The following is an 18,614-nucleotide window of genomic DNA, read 5'->3' as shown; positions in this document are numbered from 1 at the left end:
ACACGGGCACCTGTTGGGTCATCAAGACTCCACACACAGTACTATCATGCCTGGGTCAACAGAGATCTATATATATTGATAAGTGTACAGAAAACAAAGGAAACTAAAACACGAACAAAACGTGTGAAAACGTTCAATACATGCTTAACCACTTATTAATGATCTTATAATATTAATGAAGTTCTAATCTTATTTCATTAGAGCCCAATATGTTTCCTCACACACTGTGTTGTACGTTATGCCAATTTGGGAATGTGCGACACGCATGTTTTTGGATACATAAATGTTAGTCAGTAAAGAGGAAATGTAGATCATGGCAAAAGAATATACCAATGAATAAACATTTTAATTTAGTAGCAGACTGTTCCTTTGTACTGATTTCATGAAATGAATATGAATTATCTAAGATTAAGGATATTTAAGCAGATATGTTACGTGCTGGGTAAATCTCTTTTTGGCTAAAGAAAAATACTGCCATTTGACCATTCCATTTTATTCACCAAGAATTGGATTAAAATTCTTGATCAACAAATTTTGTATTGGTTGTTATTTGAGGTAGCCCATTAATTTCTACAATAAACAGTTGTCTAACCAAGAAAAAACAGATATTAAACGAAATAAAGCATCTGCTCAATCAAGCTCAAAGGAATCAAGCTGTGATGGCATTAGAAATATTCCCTGATCTTATTCTAGCTTTACAAACACAATTGACCATGCCTATCTTTGTTTACAAATATTTCAAATTAAATGTCTTGGTCAGTAATAATATTGTCTTCTAGGCCCTGGCTACTCCTATCGCAGGTACCGCGTTTAAGAGATAAATTTTTGTTTATTTACTTAGCCGTTAAATATTCTGTCGTGACCCGATACAACCAGACTTCCAGACACATTAAATTTCATTCAACGAAACTTGAATTTCACGGGCAAATTGCGACAAAGTTTCTACTCCATTGCCCTCGTGAACTGGCGAACGACGTATGTGTATCTCTCCTCTTTGTCTTCATTCATAAAATATTAAGATAGTTTAAAACTTTGATTATAGATTTACATAGAATTTCGGTCATGGAAAATTTCATTATTAATGTCCGAGACGTTTAAAAGTCTGTTGGTTGGGCATTACGTCATACCCTCCTCCCCCCTACAGTAGACTCGTCCGGGGATCACACGTGCTCTCGAAAATATTATTGCAGTCAACATTTGACAGTTGGTGATAGGGGTGCTACGTTTTAAGAATGTACGAGTAGCACCGTGTTGTGAATAAAAATACCCCGTGAAAGATATGTTTTGAATCCATCTTTTGCCAGCAACTCCCAGTGTACCAACGGACTTTTGAAAACACGGTGCGCTTTTATTAAAAGAAGAAAGAAACGGGAAAAGGTGCATTGGATGGTGTATTCTAAGAGCACTGTCACCAACGTCAAATAGATCCAGCCTCTGGGTGGTTTTTTATTCAGATTAACTTATTTGGATCCTATTTGTTTTTACCATGTGGTATGGGAATATATTAGGGTTAATTTTAACCCAAACAATATTTCTTTTGACACCGGTGCGGGGACAAGATCCAGGTACGTGTTTTATAGTTTATTTTTTTACCTGAGGGGGGTATATGATGAAATGGTGTGTATTCAGTAGAGCATGTTGCATTTCCATTTGTCAAAGTCATCTTAGACCCGTAAGACAATTGTGAGGGCTGGTGTGGACCACAGTGACATCAAAAGGCTAATAAATCTGACCTTGTTTCACACCTATTTATCTCTGTGAACAGGTAGTCCGATCATCTTCAAAGTTTATTTACTCAAATTAAGTGTTCTCCGGCCATCTGCCTGTTCATCTGATCAAGACAAATATTTCCCATACTTTTGCTGCATTATCTAGCACAATGCGTCTAAGTTTGGAACTTCATCTTTTATTCATTTTACATGTGATTACCTGTTAACTGGTTAAATATAAGAACAGGTAAATATTATGTAACACGAGGGAATGTACATGCCTGCATTGGGAGAGGGCTTTATACATAAAGTACTCCAATTTGCATACTGTAATAAATTTCCATTTTCCATGATATCAAGTATGTTCTTTAGAAGGCGTCTCCTAATATTCAACTTGTGTGACCCTCAGCCTTCTATTCAAATTACAGCAAGCTTAAGCTGTCTCGATGAATGCTAAAAAAATCTCTGTCAATGATTCCATGTGTGTGAAAGTTGTGCAAAGCTAAGCGCTTTTGTTGCTCAGAGATATGGCTTCTTCAATATAATGCATTACTGGGGGGAAAATTTACACATTGATTGATTATTCTGTGAAAAAGTCTGGGCATAATGACAAATTGACCATCGCTCTGACCACCTATGTGCTTCCAGCAGATGTGAAGTGCATTATTCTCTGACAATTAACTGGTGCTGGGCAGCAGGGAAAGTCAGGAGAACACATGGTTACAAAAGATAGCGAGTCTCTCCATCTTGTGCCCAAGCCAATAATCAGAAACTGGTACGCTGACCTTTCACTATAAATATACACACAGATTAGCAGATTAAATTAAACACCCTTTGCCATTGTTCATAAATCTTGAGATAAAATCTGTGTTATTAGTTTATGCAACATTCAATGTAGAAGTTATAGCAAATAAAGGGATTCAAAATGTTCCAGACAAGTGGTCCTCTTTGGCCACTTGTATCTTTGTAATAGGTCAAATAGACCCTCGATCTCTAATGACCAAATAAGTAATCGGTTTTGTTCGTTATAATGTACATACAGTGTATTAAAGTTGTCGTAAAAAATAAGAGACTGTCGGTTTAATGAGATTTGTTTATCTATTATGATTATAAAAAAAAATGCTTTTTAATTTCTATAAAAATCTTTTAGAGAAAAAGTAGTTATAGCCAATCAGTTGAAATTAGATTATTTTAAATTGATAATGATCATAAAAAGCAGTAGAAAAGACGTCGACGGCATTAATGTGAAGCAATAGAATGAGAGCATAATTTACTAAGTGACATCGAGGACAGGATCAGAATAATTTACATTGAATATCCACTACCCGTAAAAAAGTCAGGAATGAATATGAAGGTGGCCCTTTATTGGCTAAATAAAGATCTGTTAGGTGATCTTTTCTGCATAGCTATGCTAATTTTTTTTTTACTGAAAAAATATTTCAGTCATGTTGCTGTGAACAAAGGTTAAAATGTACAGAGATGACACAGACATATATCAAATGAATTGCTTTGCTGGTTTCCAATGTCTTGTTGTAATTAATACATCTGAATAAAAATTTTAATCGAAAATATGCAGAAGTGTCGGCAATGCAATTTTTAAATGTTTGAAATTAATTTATAGCTAAAAAATCCCCAGAAATTATGTCTGGTTTCAAGAAAACAGCTTTGAATGCACATGTTAGGCACTTGGACAGCACTGGCAAAAGATTGTTGATATGCTGAAGTCTAGACTGTACACAGCAGGCATAAGACCATGCAGTGCTGTCATGGACATGAACTTGATTATATTAGTAGGTGGTTATGAAGAGCAGCCATCAAACTATTAAGTGGGTATGTAGAGCAGCAGATTAAGTCCAAGTAAATTAAATTCTGCTTGTTTCTGTCTTTTCAGTTGATTGAAATGATCACTTTTAGATGTCCGTCTTTTGATTTTCCGTGTGGTAACTTTTTGAGAAAAATTTTCCCGATAATTTGGCGAAAAACATTTTTTAAAGAATTTAAATTATGAGAGAGTGTTCGAGAAATTTTCATGGAGATCCGTGTATCAATTTGGCAATAAGATATGAGAGGACAAAATACAACCCTATTTGATTCTGAATGATATACTTTGTGTAATTTGATGCCGTTAATTACATAATAAAGCTTTGATAACAGGGTTACAGGGACGCTGTTTTGTATTGGGGTGGACAAATGTTTACGGGGAGGATCTGGAACAGCAGGGTGACTGAGTATGGACAATGCTGGGGAGTCTAGGCCATCTCACTATTGTCAGGGAGGGAGTTACACAATCTAAGGCTCTCTGTACTGTGTTATTACCGATACATTGAGAGAGCCATTGAGAGAGCCGGCCAGTGGTCTTATTTACTGGGGGTCTCTTAATAAGGAAATTAAAAGGAAATAAATTAAACTAATCAAACTCAGAACTAGAGTTTACAAACAGAGCAAGTACATGTATTCAAATATTGGGGTAAAGTTTTATTTTGGAAAGGGGGGGGGGTAATATTGTGTTATTTCAGAAGCTAGGTCAGGGTTTTGACATCTCTCCCTTGTAGCTAAGTCAGTTAAACAGCCTACATAAATTGTTGAGACATAAAACCCCAATAAAATGTCTTAGTAAATGCATCGTGTACTAATCTAATGAACAGCTGAAGTCCACATGGCATAAAAATGTCAAGATACTACGACCTAGTCTTTGATTCAGGGAAAAATTTCTGCAGTAAACAATGCACACATTTCCTCTTTTATTTGGAGTGTACATGGCTAGGGGTTAGTGAAATCATGGGAAACATTTTGACATATCATTTAGAAATTACCTTAACTATCCCTATGTACAACCATTAATCCTATTCAGTTTACAGATGAGAACAGAGATAACAGTTATGACTAGAAAGTTAAATACCAAAAATGCGATTTAGAGTGAAGTCAACTGAATTAGAAGTAATTATTGGCCTTTCCAGAGCTTGGTTTCAAGATCTGATACACTTAATATGCAGTCATGCAATTTATTGCCTTGATATGCACAAAAAGAAGTTAAAATTTTTATCAATGAAATTTTGCACACACAGCTGCTTGTTAAGTCTTGATGTTTTGCCTTGATCTTTAGACAGTAGTATGTATTTTTCTATGGTGGAAGCCTCTGAGATAGGACTCTTTTAATCTTGATGTTCTGTCTGAAAAGAATGAGAATTAGATACAGATTTAAGTAAGCAAAATGCAGAACAATAGAAAAAAGATACTATTAATGCCAAATGGGATGACAAGATAATTAACAAAACCATTCTGCATGTGATCTTTGTGTTTGTTCATTAGCCTTGTGAATCAGACACTCCTTCATTAAAGGTGCATTTAACTCCCAAGATTGCTGTTAGATTATCCATTAGTCGATTGTCTTTGGGGTCAGAGATATCTAACCCTGTTGAGGTTTTCTTCATCACATCCAGCATGATTTTGAAGAATCACGGCATTATGAATGAATCTGAGACATGAGCTTTAATTTTGAACTGGGAGGACCCAAGATTACAGGACAATTAAACAGCAGGTGTTGACCCTAGTCGGAATAGGTATTCTACATTTAAATTTGTAGTGTAAATGTTTTCAATGATCTGTCATATAGCTCTGAGATAAAAATCAATCTGACCTGGGAATTGGCCCAAATTCAAGTACATTCTGCAATGGTTTTACATCCCTTAACATTCAACTTAAGCTATGCAGGATTTCTTTTCTTTCAGATATGAATTGTACATCTAATATGTGGTACAGGTCGATGGTTTGAATAAAAAATAGACTGACATTTTGATCTTCTGCAAATCATTCTGCATTAGAGATACATAGGATACCTGAATTTAATGAGTTTCTGGATATTTTGCCAAATTTGGTTGCACATAGGCCTTCTGAAGTGAACTTAATATTATGTTACAGTATTATACCATCATTTTGATTATGAATTGTGGTCATAATTAGTTGCGTTTTCTTTCTCACTCTTTCTAATTGATAACCAGATCCACGCCTCTGCTGCTTTTATAGCTCCGGTTTATGTCTGAGTTACTGTGTCAGGTTGGTGTGTTCTCTTCTTAGAGTCTGGCAAAATCATGCTTTGTTCCAAGACATCTGATGGCTCCCTCTGATTCCTGCAATGGCTGGATGAAAGAGAAAGAGAGAGGCAGCCTGGCTCACTGGTCTGATACACATCATTGTGTATTTTATTGTGCCCCTGTATTTTGGTTTGGCATCAGCACTACAATTTTATAACAACTTGGTTATTAGGAAAACACTATCATTAATAAATTATATCATTATGAAGGAATTGGTGCCTATTCAGCATGAGTATTAACATATACAGACATGTCAAAATTCTGAAAATCTCTAGAAATGAAACTTTTTTTTGATTATCAAATTTTCTCATTCATTTCATTTCAATAATGGATATAGTGAAAAATTTGAAAATAAATTCTGTTGAGTATTTAGTTACTGGCTTAATTTCCTACCATGTGCTTATCTAGGTTAACATGGACTGGGGTATGTTTGGACTGTGAAAGTTCAACCCGTCTGGCAAAGGAATTATGAAAATTCACGCAGGCTATATAAATTGCAGGGAGTATTGAGGTGTGAATTATTAGTGCATACTTCTAAGGAAACGCAGTCACATTATATACAGGTGAAAATAAATCCACGCCCCACTCTTAATGAATGAGTGTTTACTGTTATTGCTTAGTACCAAAAGAGTGTGTTTAAATGCCCATTGTTAGATATTAAAACGGTAAACTGTGCTCGCATTGAAGTCGAACCGCCTGCATTTAAGTTGTACGATGGTTGGTGCACCGGATCGGATGGTGTATGGTACGATAGGGTCTGCTGACTGAATTATGGAAAGAGTGACTGTGACATTAAAAAAATTCCATCACCAGATGTCACTCCCACTCAAATCTCGCTGAGCTGGAATGGAACCAGATTTGCAAAAAAATGTCTGGGATTGAATCCTTAACCGCTCTACCTGCACTATTTTTGTAAATGACAAATATGCTCAGTGGTAATAATCTCAGTGTAAACGTATTCAAGCAAATACTCTGTGGCTTGCTGGATTAATTTGGTAATGCCTGTTTCTTTGGAGATTTTTTCTGTATTTATTTAGGATAGGTGACATTTTTTGTCTGACCCTTAAATTGCCCTAGAAAATTTTTTTTCTTCCAAGTTTAGTTAAAATTTCATGTGTGCAGTAGATAAATAGTTAAAATTTCATGTGTGCAGTAGATAAATGAATCAGAATGAATGAAAAATCCAAGCAAAAACCTCAAATGTGTTACATTGTTGGATGTTTGGGATTGAGGAAGGTTTTGGGTTTTGATGGAGGCCAGATTTTTCTAAATTTATTGTTACCACATTTAACCAGTATGACATAAATATGAAGACTTTTCTTCTCTGATCTTATAATGATGTGTAGTAATATAATGAGAAGGTTTGCTAAAATGTTTCATGGTAAAATCTGGAAGACATACCCGGTAGCCTAATCTAGCAGTTTTGGGAGGATTGAATGATTGATAGACATGAAATACCTCTAAACTAATGATATCCTTCAGAACAAAATTGTTTCCCTACCTATTTTCACTGAAGTCTAATTACTAAGTACAACTTGCATTGGTACATGTCTTTAATGTGTGTACTGTGAATGTTCAAGTGAGAATTTATGTAGATATGAAATGTCAATTTTTTTTTTTATTTTTGAATTTCAAAATCAGTGACTGAATCCTTTTCTCAGTTTCATGGCAAATTAAACTTGTCCTAGGCCGGTCACACTCGCTGAAGAGGCGCATTATTTCGGCTTTTACGTCTTTTGTCACAACTTTAGTTCATGTGTCAGGTAAAGATTTCACACCATATTTGGTTTCATGAGTTGGAACTATTGACCCTGAGGTTAGGGAATCACTGGTTAAGACACTTTGTGTCAGGTCTTTTTCACGATGGACAGGAGAACCAGCAATCCCTTACTTTCTTTGGAAATTCAATCCAGGTTTAAGATCAGTAATAATGAATGTACAGGTGCATTCAGGTGTCTTTACACCTCTCCAATCAATGTCTGATGGGACCAGCTTCTACAGAAAAACCACAGGAATTCTTGGTTTGAGGGAAGAAATTAATTTGATGCACATCGAAAAGAAAACTTGAATATACTTAACTGCTGAGTTCCATAAATAAATATATTCTATGTAAATTTTTAGACAGGTGTAATGTGTTTTGCTCTCATTTTGAAACATAAACCATCAACCGGAGAAAGTTAAAACTTTAAAAAACTGTACTTATTTAAGAATACATCAAATTATCAGCATTACAGGAAACTCTTATAAGCTGGCAATGTCATAGAAAAAGACAATGTTGGTACTAGAGCTAGTGAATAATGCATCTACCACTGGCTTGGTTCTGTCAGGTATCAAAAAAGGCGACCAGCAGGCTTAAAGAAAAAAAGGGAAAATGGCTCCAACTTTTGTTGTACATGACTGAAGTGGAGTAGAAGTTCCAAGTGTTCTGTCTGTTTCATGCTGTTGCTTTGCTTACTTGGTGTACATGGCTTGTCTTCTGTCATTCAACAGGGACAAGTTCACAACCATGTTATGCAATATGTATGAAAGATCTGACTAAAATAGATTAAATTTCGGAGGATGACTAAAGCAAACTGAAGCTTGTAGGGGACTCTGAACAACTCTAATCCTGGCCACAATGTACATTGTTAAATCCAGCAATATTGCAGTCTGTCAATTTTTTTTTATCACAAGAAGGCCTTATTAAACAGTGCAAGCAAATTCCTTGAATATCTTAAGAGGAGATCATGAATACAGTAATGATATATTTTAATGCCTTCTGGCGTATTCAAGCTTTACACTGTTTCATTTAATATTACATTGTACTACAATGAGGTTGGGCCATATGACATCATTTAAGAGATGAACTGGGTTTAACTTGTGTTCATTTAATGAGACATTATTAGTAAAGAGAAGATAAAGGGTTGAATATCTTGAATAAGAAGGTTAGACTCAACATCAAATTGTGAAATTGTTTAACCATCTCATTTTGACATCACACCCACAGACAAACCAATTAAAGCAATAATCTGCAGCTAAAGGCTTCAACTGTCTATTCAGACCTAGGACATTTAATTTGTGTAGATGACATAGATTCCACATTTAATATAGACGGTCACTGACCCCAATTTTGTAATAATACGGTCGCAATGAATTTCAAATGAGGTGGTGTACAATTGCCTTTTATAATCTGAATTTCAAACTCGTGTGAGAATATCAGGAGAGCTAATGGACCAGAGGGGAGGAGAGGATTGGCTGAGGCACCCTATAGACCCATAACTCACCTTCCTGCTCGGTCAGTTCCCCAACTTGATAATTTCTCACAACCAAATCTTGGAATCTTGGTGGATCACTTACAGTTTTAGGTTGTTGGAGGTTAAGACAGAGGATGTGAACTCTGAGTTTCACTGACCTTAATTACTTTATTGCTGAGGTTTTATACATTTTTTGGGATTGCATTGTAACACACATTGATAAAATATTACTCTTTTAGACGCATACATTTTTAATTTATTTTATAAGCAAAGGTCCTCAAAGGACTACAAGATTGCTGTTCATGCCTTTACAATTTACCATATATCCGGTAATTTTCGCTATGATCTAATTTTGGCTTTTTTGGCGACCCCTTTTAATTCGCAAATATTGGAATACGCAAAAATTATATCCTGTATAATTTTCTATAAGAAACTTTTTATATCGCAAAAAATATCTGCCGCAAATTAAAATTGCTACAGATTTTCCCAATTTTCAAAATTTTGTGACATGCGAAAAAAACCGGATATACGACAATTCACAGTAAAAAGTGTACAAGACAGTAAACTGTGCATCATGTCTAGAGACCCATTGCTCTTTATTGCTGTCATTTAACCTACAGGGGTGTAACGCTGGTACTGCATGGCATACAACATGATTTCTCATCTCGGTGTTGAATGTCAGTCACAGGCTAATTGTTACAAATTATGAATATATGTTGGTGGGATAAAAATGAAAGTTAAAGGAATATTTTGTTCTTAGTCAATACAGTGTACTTGTAGGACTCAATATTCATGCAGTTAATAGACCCCAAGGAGCCTATTATCTTTACCCTTTTGAAGATCCATGCAGTACGCTTTTCTGTTATAATGTGTACTGGTGCAGATTGGTTTGGTCAGGAAATGTCTGCGGTATTCAGACAATGAATGAACTCTATAGTGCCCTCTGGATGAAACAGCTGCTGTAAAAATCTACATACAAGCTTATTTGTTTTTTGTTGCCACCTGGTGGGGTAAACAATAATTATATTGTAACCTAATCATGGCCTAAGAGGGCAGAAAGTGAGTGACCTATTGGGGAGAGGGGGAAAAGAAACCGAGCCAGGGGGAGTGATCGCTGTAGATGTACTTCCAGTCCACCACACAGAGAATGATGTTAACTGCTCCGCCACATGACAGGCCGGGATGAGTATGAAATATGCTTTATGTCCCATACACCAGTCTCTTGGTTATTGATAAGATTTCTGGGAATGTAAGCATGTTAATAAATGGTGCATTCAATGTAAAGGAAACAGTTGGGGGTTTATGACCCACGGAGAATTGCAGTTTGCACAGGGAAGCAATTGATGTTTGCTGGTTTTTAAGTACAATTTAAGAATAAAAATGACTCTTCCCATTTGGCAATATCAATATTGATAGGGTATATAAATCCTGAATGATAATTTTTCAAGAGATCTTCATCAGGTCATGAATATCAAAAGGGGTTTTTGAAATGAAGTATGATTTTTGTACCGGGTTAGAAATTAAAGGGGTATAAAAGGCAGTTTAAAAATCTTAAAGGCATTACAATTGCATTGAAGGAGCGGACTGAATCAGCTCAAGCTAGACTGACAGTGGCGAGGATTTATCTAGAACTGACACAGTCATGTGGGGTAAACACCCATTGATATGCCAGAAAAAAGGACCAAAGTTATCAATATTCTGCATATGTATCTGCAGTTTAATAAATACATCTGACCTTTGAGAGGTCTTTTTCAGGTTTGAAAGCGAAAAAAGATTTTGGATGAAAATCAAAAACCCAATATCATGTACAAGCACTTGGCTGTCCCATAAAGTATTTGTTTAGGTCTCCTGAGTGAGCCTTTCAATAAGCAGTATTAGGTATTCCAGGTAGCAATAATTTGTTTAAGATTTGAATACCTGTGTGGTTTTAACACAGTGTATGCATTTTGATGTTGAGGTCACACTGTCTGGCTGTCTGTATTTACATTGGTTGCAACACCCAGTGTCTATTAAATCCCCTGTACCAAGGTGCTCCAGCATTGCACCTTCGCCTTGGGAAACCAGTGACTCAAGTAGAAAAAAAAATGGGATAAATTTTGACATGATTATTCAGCGAATAAAATTTGACAGGACAAATTAACAGAAATTTGAGAAATCTTTAAATGATTGTTGTCCAACAAAGTCTCATTTAATCAATCTTTCTCTCTGTACAAAAGATTGCAAGATTGTTTTAGTTTGATATTCAATTATGAACCAATTTATCAAAAGTCTAGCACAGGTGAATTTCTTTAGAAGATATTTTGTTATTGGGAATAAAAATTCAAGGTGTGTTTAAATGTAGGGGGAATAATTAAAGCTGTAACTTTTTTTCAATTATTTTTCCAATCGATCGTGGGTTTCATGACTGAATATATGCTAAATCCTAATACATGTATTAGAAAGCAATTCAAGGATGGTAAATGATGGTTGGGATTTTTGTAAAAAAATCTTTCATGTTAGCTATTTTAAATTCTGGTCTTATCAAAGATATGTTCACCAGTTGTTAGTCCTGCTTGAGTTATGCATGTATCTGCATTTATTTATTTCAGGCATATTTCATTGCATACTAAATCTTAGATTAATTGTCACTGCAGTTTTTTGATACAGATAGCATAATGATAGGTTTTTTATGGCCGAATCAATTAAACATGCCTTCTTACCTAATTTTGAATACAAACACACCAAAGTTCTAATAGTTAATTAATGCGCAGACAATTACCTTGCATACTATCAATTTTAAACACAGATAACTGTGATAGAGAGGGGTCAGTTTGTTAAAATGTAGCTTCATTGCTTATGAATATTACTACATTAAGAATTTAGGCATGTTTAAGTTTATATACCCTAAATTTTCATGAAACTGTTTTTACCATTTCAGATGGGACAATAGATTTACTGTCAGCTATTGGAATCCCCGATAGTAAGCGAGGAATCAGCTACAGCGTAGGGTTGGATGGGGCTCCAGCATTCGAGTTCAAAGAAAATGCTGTTATTAAGGAACCTGCTCAAGCATATTTCAAAGACCAAATTTATAAAGACTTTGCCATTGGTATAACTGTGAAACCTTATAAAAGAACTGGTGGATTTTTATTCGCAGTGAAAAACCTTTATAACACTGTGGTACAGTTTGGTGTCGAATTGACAGGGAACCAGTTGAAGTTACATTATACTCTAGAAGCTCGCTATGCAAAGTCATCCACTGTCATCGCTACATTTGACATTGGAGATATTTATAATAAATGGACCAAACTGTCAATAAAAGTAAAAGATAATGCAGTGACATTATATAAGAATTGTGCCAATTTAGGATCTGTAGCGGTCCAAGGGGGAGGCGGACCAATGGACGTGGAAGGGGGAGCCAACTTGTATGTGGGACGGGCAGGGGATAACTTCAACAATGTATTTGCTGTAAGTCCTGTTTGTTTTGCTGCACTACTTGAATTTAAGTGGTTCTTGTGTAATGGCATTAACTGTGAGATGACCTGTGGCATAAAGCAGTGTCTACATCCTCCAATCACTACTTGATCTACATTTATTTAGGAACATTGCAAGCTTATGACTTTCCACCCAATTGAGACCAAAATAAAAAAGAGCTTGATGCAATAAACATTGAATCTTTTGTAAGTCCTGTTTGCAGAACAAATTATATATCATCATTAGAGAAATGTACTTATGCTTGCTGGCCATAGAGGCATAACAAAAAACCAAAAGTTTTTAATTTACAACACTTTTATTTCTGTGTAAGGAAACTTTTTTGATAACAAGCCTTGTTATCCTGGTTTCTTGTCATGAACCAGTCCTTTTTTATTTATATATATATAAATGTGTTTATATATATATATATATATATATATATATATATATATATATATATATATATATATATATATATATATATATATATATATATATATATATATATATATATATATATATATATATATATTCTTGCGAAATTTAATGAAAAAAAGTTGTCAAACAACAATTATTCACGGCAAACCAGTTTATCACTGATAAATCCCAGTACATTGATAGGAAGTAATTGCAAATAAAGTGGCTTTATAGTAGTACATTGTATCCAATTTATTTCATCTAAGAAAACAGTGTGAAATGAAAGTCTGTGAAAGGATACAAGACTTTGACTAATGAAATCATAAAAGCAAACTTTGGACTTTCAGAGGATGCAAAATTCAAAGTCATTAAAATTAAAAGCATGGTGAGAAACAGGGAATTTTTTTAGTAGTCTAGAATGTTTTTAAAGCAATTTTAAATTTCTGCCCTTTTTTAAATTTCCAGCCAAGAATAATACACATACATTGACTGGGGTTTCGGGCAACATTGATTATGTTAACCCTCTAGGGATAAAATATATCCTGACTCTAAGCAAAGAGCAAAATTTTTGTCCCAAGAGGGACAATGTTGCCCAATACACAGTCTCGTATCTTTTTTTTTTTTTTGATATGAAAAAAAAAGGAGCAAAATTTAATAAAAGGTTTGAAAACAAATATTGATTAAAGTAATTTTCTCGGCTCACCATAGATATTATGAGGTCAGTTTTTGCACTTGGTTCATTTCCTAAATATCAAATGGTTTCTGTCGCTCATAGGAATTGCTTTACAGATGTTCTTCTCTTCAACAATTGGTAAAGCCTTGTATCTCTGCTACATTGCACACTACTTGTATATTTGTCTTGACTAATTGCCTGTTATGTCATCATTTTTTATTTGAGTTGCAAAGCTCTATTTATGCCACTGTAATGAATCTATGATTCAGAAGTGATTACTTAAGAAGATGGGAATATCCTCTTAATATTATTTCAAGTACGGTATTAAAAATATTGACTGAAATATGTTGTTCGTACAAGCTAATATTTCACCTGTTGACTAATTTGGCTGTATCGATCCTATGATAAGAATAATACTGAACTTAACAAATTAGATTGTTATATTTAGTACTATATAAATTTCCTGCCATTTCCCACCATTCCAATAAATTGCTTCTGATTTGTAGATAAGTTGATGGTGACATAAATATTAAAACTTTGCGACTCCAAAACAATAAAGATGATGTCATAATAGGCAATCAGTTGAGGCAAGTACTGGTACATTATGATCAAGGAATGCACAATGCACAAAATTGCTAGCAATAACAGAAACAAAGATTTGTGGATTATTGAGAAGTAAAACAGGGTAGAACATCTGTAGCAATTAACTCACAGAGCAGCAGAATGTCACCAGTTAACGTTTGATGCTGAGGATATTCAGGAAATAGACTTAGAATAAATTTGAACTCATGAATTCTATTTTGATCTGAGAAATTTAATAACAGCAATTTTCATTTTTGGTTTGTTTCTTCACATACTTAACAAATGTTGACTGTTTTCAGGAAACATTGAATTTTTGTCCCTTTTGTCATGAATATTACTTTAAAAATAAGTCATGTAAGCAATATATTTTTTAAAGGTCACGAAATAAAGAAATGATTGTACCCTCTGAAAAAGTTAAATGTTAAGTACATATTAAGGTGGCCATCAGTTCCAAAGGGAGTCTTGCTACTCTTTCTCAGTGACAGGTTAGTGAAACCTCCTAGGTACCTCAACAGGTTCTGTGTTGATTCAGCAGTTAGTCACAGAGTTCCCAGACACTTGTCTGGCATATACCACAGAACCCTGATCATCCCATGGGAATGTTTTGAAGTCGATTTATACAACTTCTCCTTTAGCTGTCTAAAAAAGCTGCCTGCCTTTGTCAATTTTTAACAGTGCCATAAATGTTTTTTAACGACTAGTGCACTGAGTGTCACTCGGAGAACAGGTGCCCTTTTTTGAGATCTTGAGTAGTTATATATATAGTTATATATATGTTTATGTTGACTGCATGCTTGAACATGTCACATTGCATCAATTAAGTGTCGGTGTCTCAGTCTGTAATTGATTGTTGCAGGGAGCCCTCCAAGAACTGAAAGTATATAAAGAGCCAGCTGAAGCCGAGAACTTTGATTGCGATGATCAGGTACACCTCACTATTAGCTCACCTGGATAAATTTAAAAAAGACTCCAAGCACTAACAATATTTAACATAAGTATCTAAATGCTAATAAGTATCTAAATGCTGCCTGAAAGGCCTTTGCAAGCCAATTTTTTAGCTAATATCAAATCAGAGTCCTCAAGCATTAAAACTTTAAAATTTGGATATTGTTAAAGGTAAAATGTATTTTAAATAAGATTTTAAATGTGTTAAGGTAAAAATATTTGTTCACATAACGAAGATGAACATAATATGCATGATGTTGAAGTGTAATGTAAAAGACCTGGGTGACCTTTGATTGTTTTGACAGCTGTATGGAAGTGGATCGGGGTCATCTGGAGACGACAAAGATCCGGGCGAGCCTTTTATTCCTCCAATCACACCTCCTGTATGTACAAAGGAAAAATCTATTGGAAAGAAATCCAAAAATTTAACTTAAAATTCCTTATTAAGTGGTCTTATTATATAAGTAATAGAGAAATTAATGTATTAAACTTGAGGTGTTTTTTTATTAAAAAATTTGAAGTTCTTACTGATTGTGATGTTTTTGTTATTTTAAGCCTCCATCAACTTATAAAGGGGAGAAGGGTGAGCGTGGGGAACAGGGATTAAAAGGAGACAAAGGTGACCAGGGCTTACCTGGGCAAACTGCAGGACCGGCAGGTGATGGAGCCAAAGGTAAGCAGGAATAAAGGAACTTAAATCCCAAATAATGTATGTTTCTTGGTATACATGTACTTTTTGTAGTGTAGATTGTTAACACTAAAAACAGACACAATATTTATGCAATATGGGAAAAAACTAGTAAATGTGTTAACGTTTGTTTAAAAATTTAGAAAATTTGAAATTCAGAAATCTTGCTGACTGTTTACATTAAAGAATTTTCACAATATACGAGTGTGAAACAAATATTAATTGCACAAGTTAGAAAATGTACACTTTGAGAAATTGGTTTAAAACAACACTGATGCTGAATATTTAATCTTTAGGTGAAAAGGGTGATCAAGGAGAGCCAGGAATTAAGGGAGACATGGGACTGCCAGGTATTGATGGGGCAACTGGGCCACCTGGAGAACCAGGTGTAGAGGGCCCGCCTGGTGCTCCAGGGTCCCCAGGAGAAAAGGGAGATGCTGGTCTGCCAGGCGATCCAGTAAGATTTTGATTTCCTGAAGGCTCGATACTAACTTCTAAGATTGCCTGCTGTACATGAATTGATTAGAATTTGGTACCATGTGAACTTGTTATCAGCAATGAAAAGTTTTTGCAGTTCATACTGGATGTTTATATTGTAAAGAACTCCATTATTAATGTTTAGATATCATCTTCAGCAATATACTTGCGGAGAATTGAGAACCAAAAAAAATTTGTACTGAAAATATAATTTTTTGTGTGGACTTGTTTGCTAAGTATTTAAACAGTTAGTTCAGTGTGTATGGAGTCCTAAAGCTATCCAGTACTTGGTGGAGCACAATAGAATTTTTACCAGATTTTGTGTAATTTTTAAGACAAAGAATGTTTAATATGTTCATTAAAAATTTAATACTTGTGGTGAATTGCTTGTAAATAAATGTTGTAATTTACAACTTATACACTATATTTAAACTTTATTATCAATGCATGCATCCTTTTGTAGGGTACTCCAGGAATTGGAGTTCAAGGTCCTAAGGGAGAACCTGGGGCACCTGCTGTCCTAAACATGAAAGACATTGAAGATTTCATACAAACTCGTATCCCAGAATCAGGATCCAATGGTGAAAAGGGAGAAAAAGGAGATCAGGGAGACAAGGGCGATACAGGACCTCGAGGCGACACTGGATTACCTGGAATACCTGGCGCTGATGGTCTTATAGGTCCTATGGGACCTGATGGTCTCAAGGTAAGGTGGAGCTATGTAACATGAAGAATTTTTTCTTGATCCAGTGATATTTTTGGTAAATGCAAGTAAATGTTACTTTTGTTATGTCAAATTTTGTATAAGTAAATTTAAAGAGTATTTTGTTCTGAAAAGTGTTAATTTTTTTTTCACATATAGGGTGAAACAGGTGACTCTATTGTGGGCCCTGCTGGACCACCAGGAAAAGACGGAAAACCAGGTGTACCAGGACTAAAGGGAGACTCAGGAGAGAGAGGAGAGCCCGGTCTCAGAGGTCCTCCGGGGCCTCCTGGGCTGGCTGTTGAGGGATCAGGGAACGGTGAAAGCATTCCTGGTGAGCCAGGTCTTCCTGGGACCCCAGGGCAGAAGGGAGACAGGGGAGAACCAGGACCTCAGGGTATTAAAGGTGAGGTCACATAGGTACTAGATTTCACTGGTGTCTTTTGCTCTTCAAATATATTCTCCAACATATTAATGTTCTTGAATTGGAAGAAGGAATTTGAGATCAATGTTTTGATAGCAATTTTAGCCAGAGGGTTAAAGTGACTTTTTCTACCGGAGGTCACAAAATTTTTAATTGTAATTAAAGCATTTAAATTTAATGATTTATCCAATCATGTAGGATTATTGCCCGACATCCTTACAGTTAGTGTTGGTAAACGAAATGAAAATTTGAAAATTTCTCAACCAAATGCATACAAGTACATTACATGGGGATCAAGGCATTGATTGATTTGAATTTTCTTGCAGGAGAGCCTGGAACTTTTGACGGTGACATCAATGATCTGATTGGACCAAGGGGCCCAGCAGGGGAGCCAGGTCTTCCTGTGAGTGTATACAAGTAGATTGACTGTTACTGCACCAGGTCAAAACGACAGATAAAATTGTTTACAATGCAATTCTTCAAAGTCAAAGAAATATATCATTGATAATTATATCTAACTTCTTTTCTCTTGCCATCTGTCATAGGGATCAGGTAATTGATTTCACATAAGTTGGATTATTTTGACAATTTTCATTTTGATTATTAAGGTTATACTTGGTGTACAGTAAAACATGGTTATAGCGAACATACTTATAATGAATTGAAGCTTATAGCGAAGTGAATTTCATTCCCCATGACTTAATAACATGTTGTAAACTTGACAGATAGAACGAATTACGCCTATAGCGAAGGAAAATCTCCATTCCCTGGCACTTTGTTACAGGCGTGTTTTACTGTATATGTTCTTTTTCTTTTTAAATTTCTTGTGATTCATTTGGTATATTGATTTCATTTTAGTATTGTTGTTCATTTTGGTATTTTGCTTCTATAAGTCTTTGGTTTAATTTTCTATATTCAATCATTGATATTTAAATGTTGCATTGCTTGTGATCAGTTGATTTATTCATATATTCAGAACTTTGTGTATGTTATTTTAGGGAGTACCTGGATCGGCAGGTGTTCCTGGAAAGGAAGGACCTGAGGGACCTCCAGGACTCAAGGTAACACCTACACAATTTGTAGATATAATGATTTTTGTGAAGAAGTGCATTTTCAGATATTGATTTTGTTTTAGATTTCCATAAATTATCAACTTTCATACTAATAGCCTGGAACAACAGATGGGTTTACATTTGCAAAATCTACTTCCACACCTATT

The 18,614-nt window shown here is 35.1% G+C and overlaps 1 protein-coding gene across 5 annotated transcripts in view; it reads left to right on the top strand.

Annotated features, from left to right (window-relative positions):
- The first annotated feature begins 1,159 nt into the window (after positions 1 to 1,159).
- The window catches only part of LOC128157075 (collagen alpha-1(I) chain-like), a 36,337-nt gene continuing 18,882 nt past the window's right edge, over positions 1,160 to 18,614 (top strand). For 3 of the 5 annotated variants that reach the window (XM_052819435.1, XM_052819432.1, XM_052819431.1), the window contains exons 1-10: positions 1,164 to 1,565; positions 11,951 to 12,480; positions 15,015 to 15,083; positions 15,409 to 15,486; positions 15,659 to 15,776; positions 16,088 to 16,248; positions 16,732 to 16,974; positions 17,131 to 17,377; positions 17,722 to 17,798; positions 18,394 to 18,456. In XM_052819435.1, the coding sequence (XP_052675395.1) occupies positions 1,487 to 1,565; positions 11,951 to 12,480; positions 15,015 to 15,083; positions 15,409 to 15,486; positions 15,659 to 15,776; positions 16,088 to 16,248; positions 16,732 to 16,974; positions 17,131 to 17,377; positions 17,722 to 17,798; positions 18,394 to 18,456 (1,665 nt within the window). In that variant the 5' untranslated portion in view covers positions 1,164 to 1,486. Of the gene's footprint in view, positions 1,566 to 11,950; positions 12,481 to 15,014; positions 15,084 to 15,408; positions 15,487 to 15,658; positions 15,777 to 16,087; positions 16,249 to 16,731; positions 16,975 to 17,130; positions 17,378 to 17,721; positions 17,813 to 18,393; positions 18,457 to 18,614 lie in introns of all 5 variants that reach the window. The other 2 variants (XM_052819436.1, XM_052819433.1) reach the window with 2 other exon arrangements.

The sequence above is a fragment of the Crassostrea angulata genome, chromosome 7 (assembly GCF_025612915.1).
Source record: "Crassostrea angulata isolate pt1a10 chromosome 7, ASM2561291v2, whole genome shotgun sequence".
Taxonomy (NCBI): domain Eukaryota; kingdom Metazoa; phylum Mollusca; class Bivalvia; order Ostreida; family Ostreidae; genus Magallana; species Magallana angulata.
This window is presented reverse-complemented; position numbering and strand designations above follow the sequence as displayed.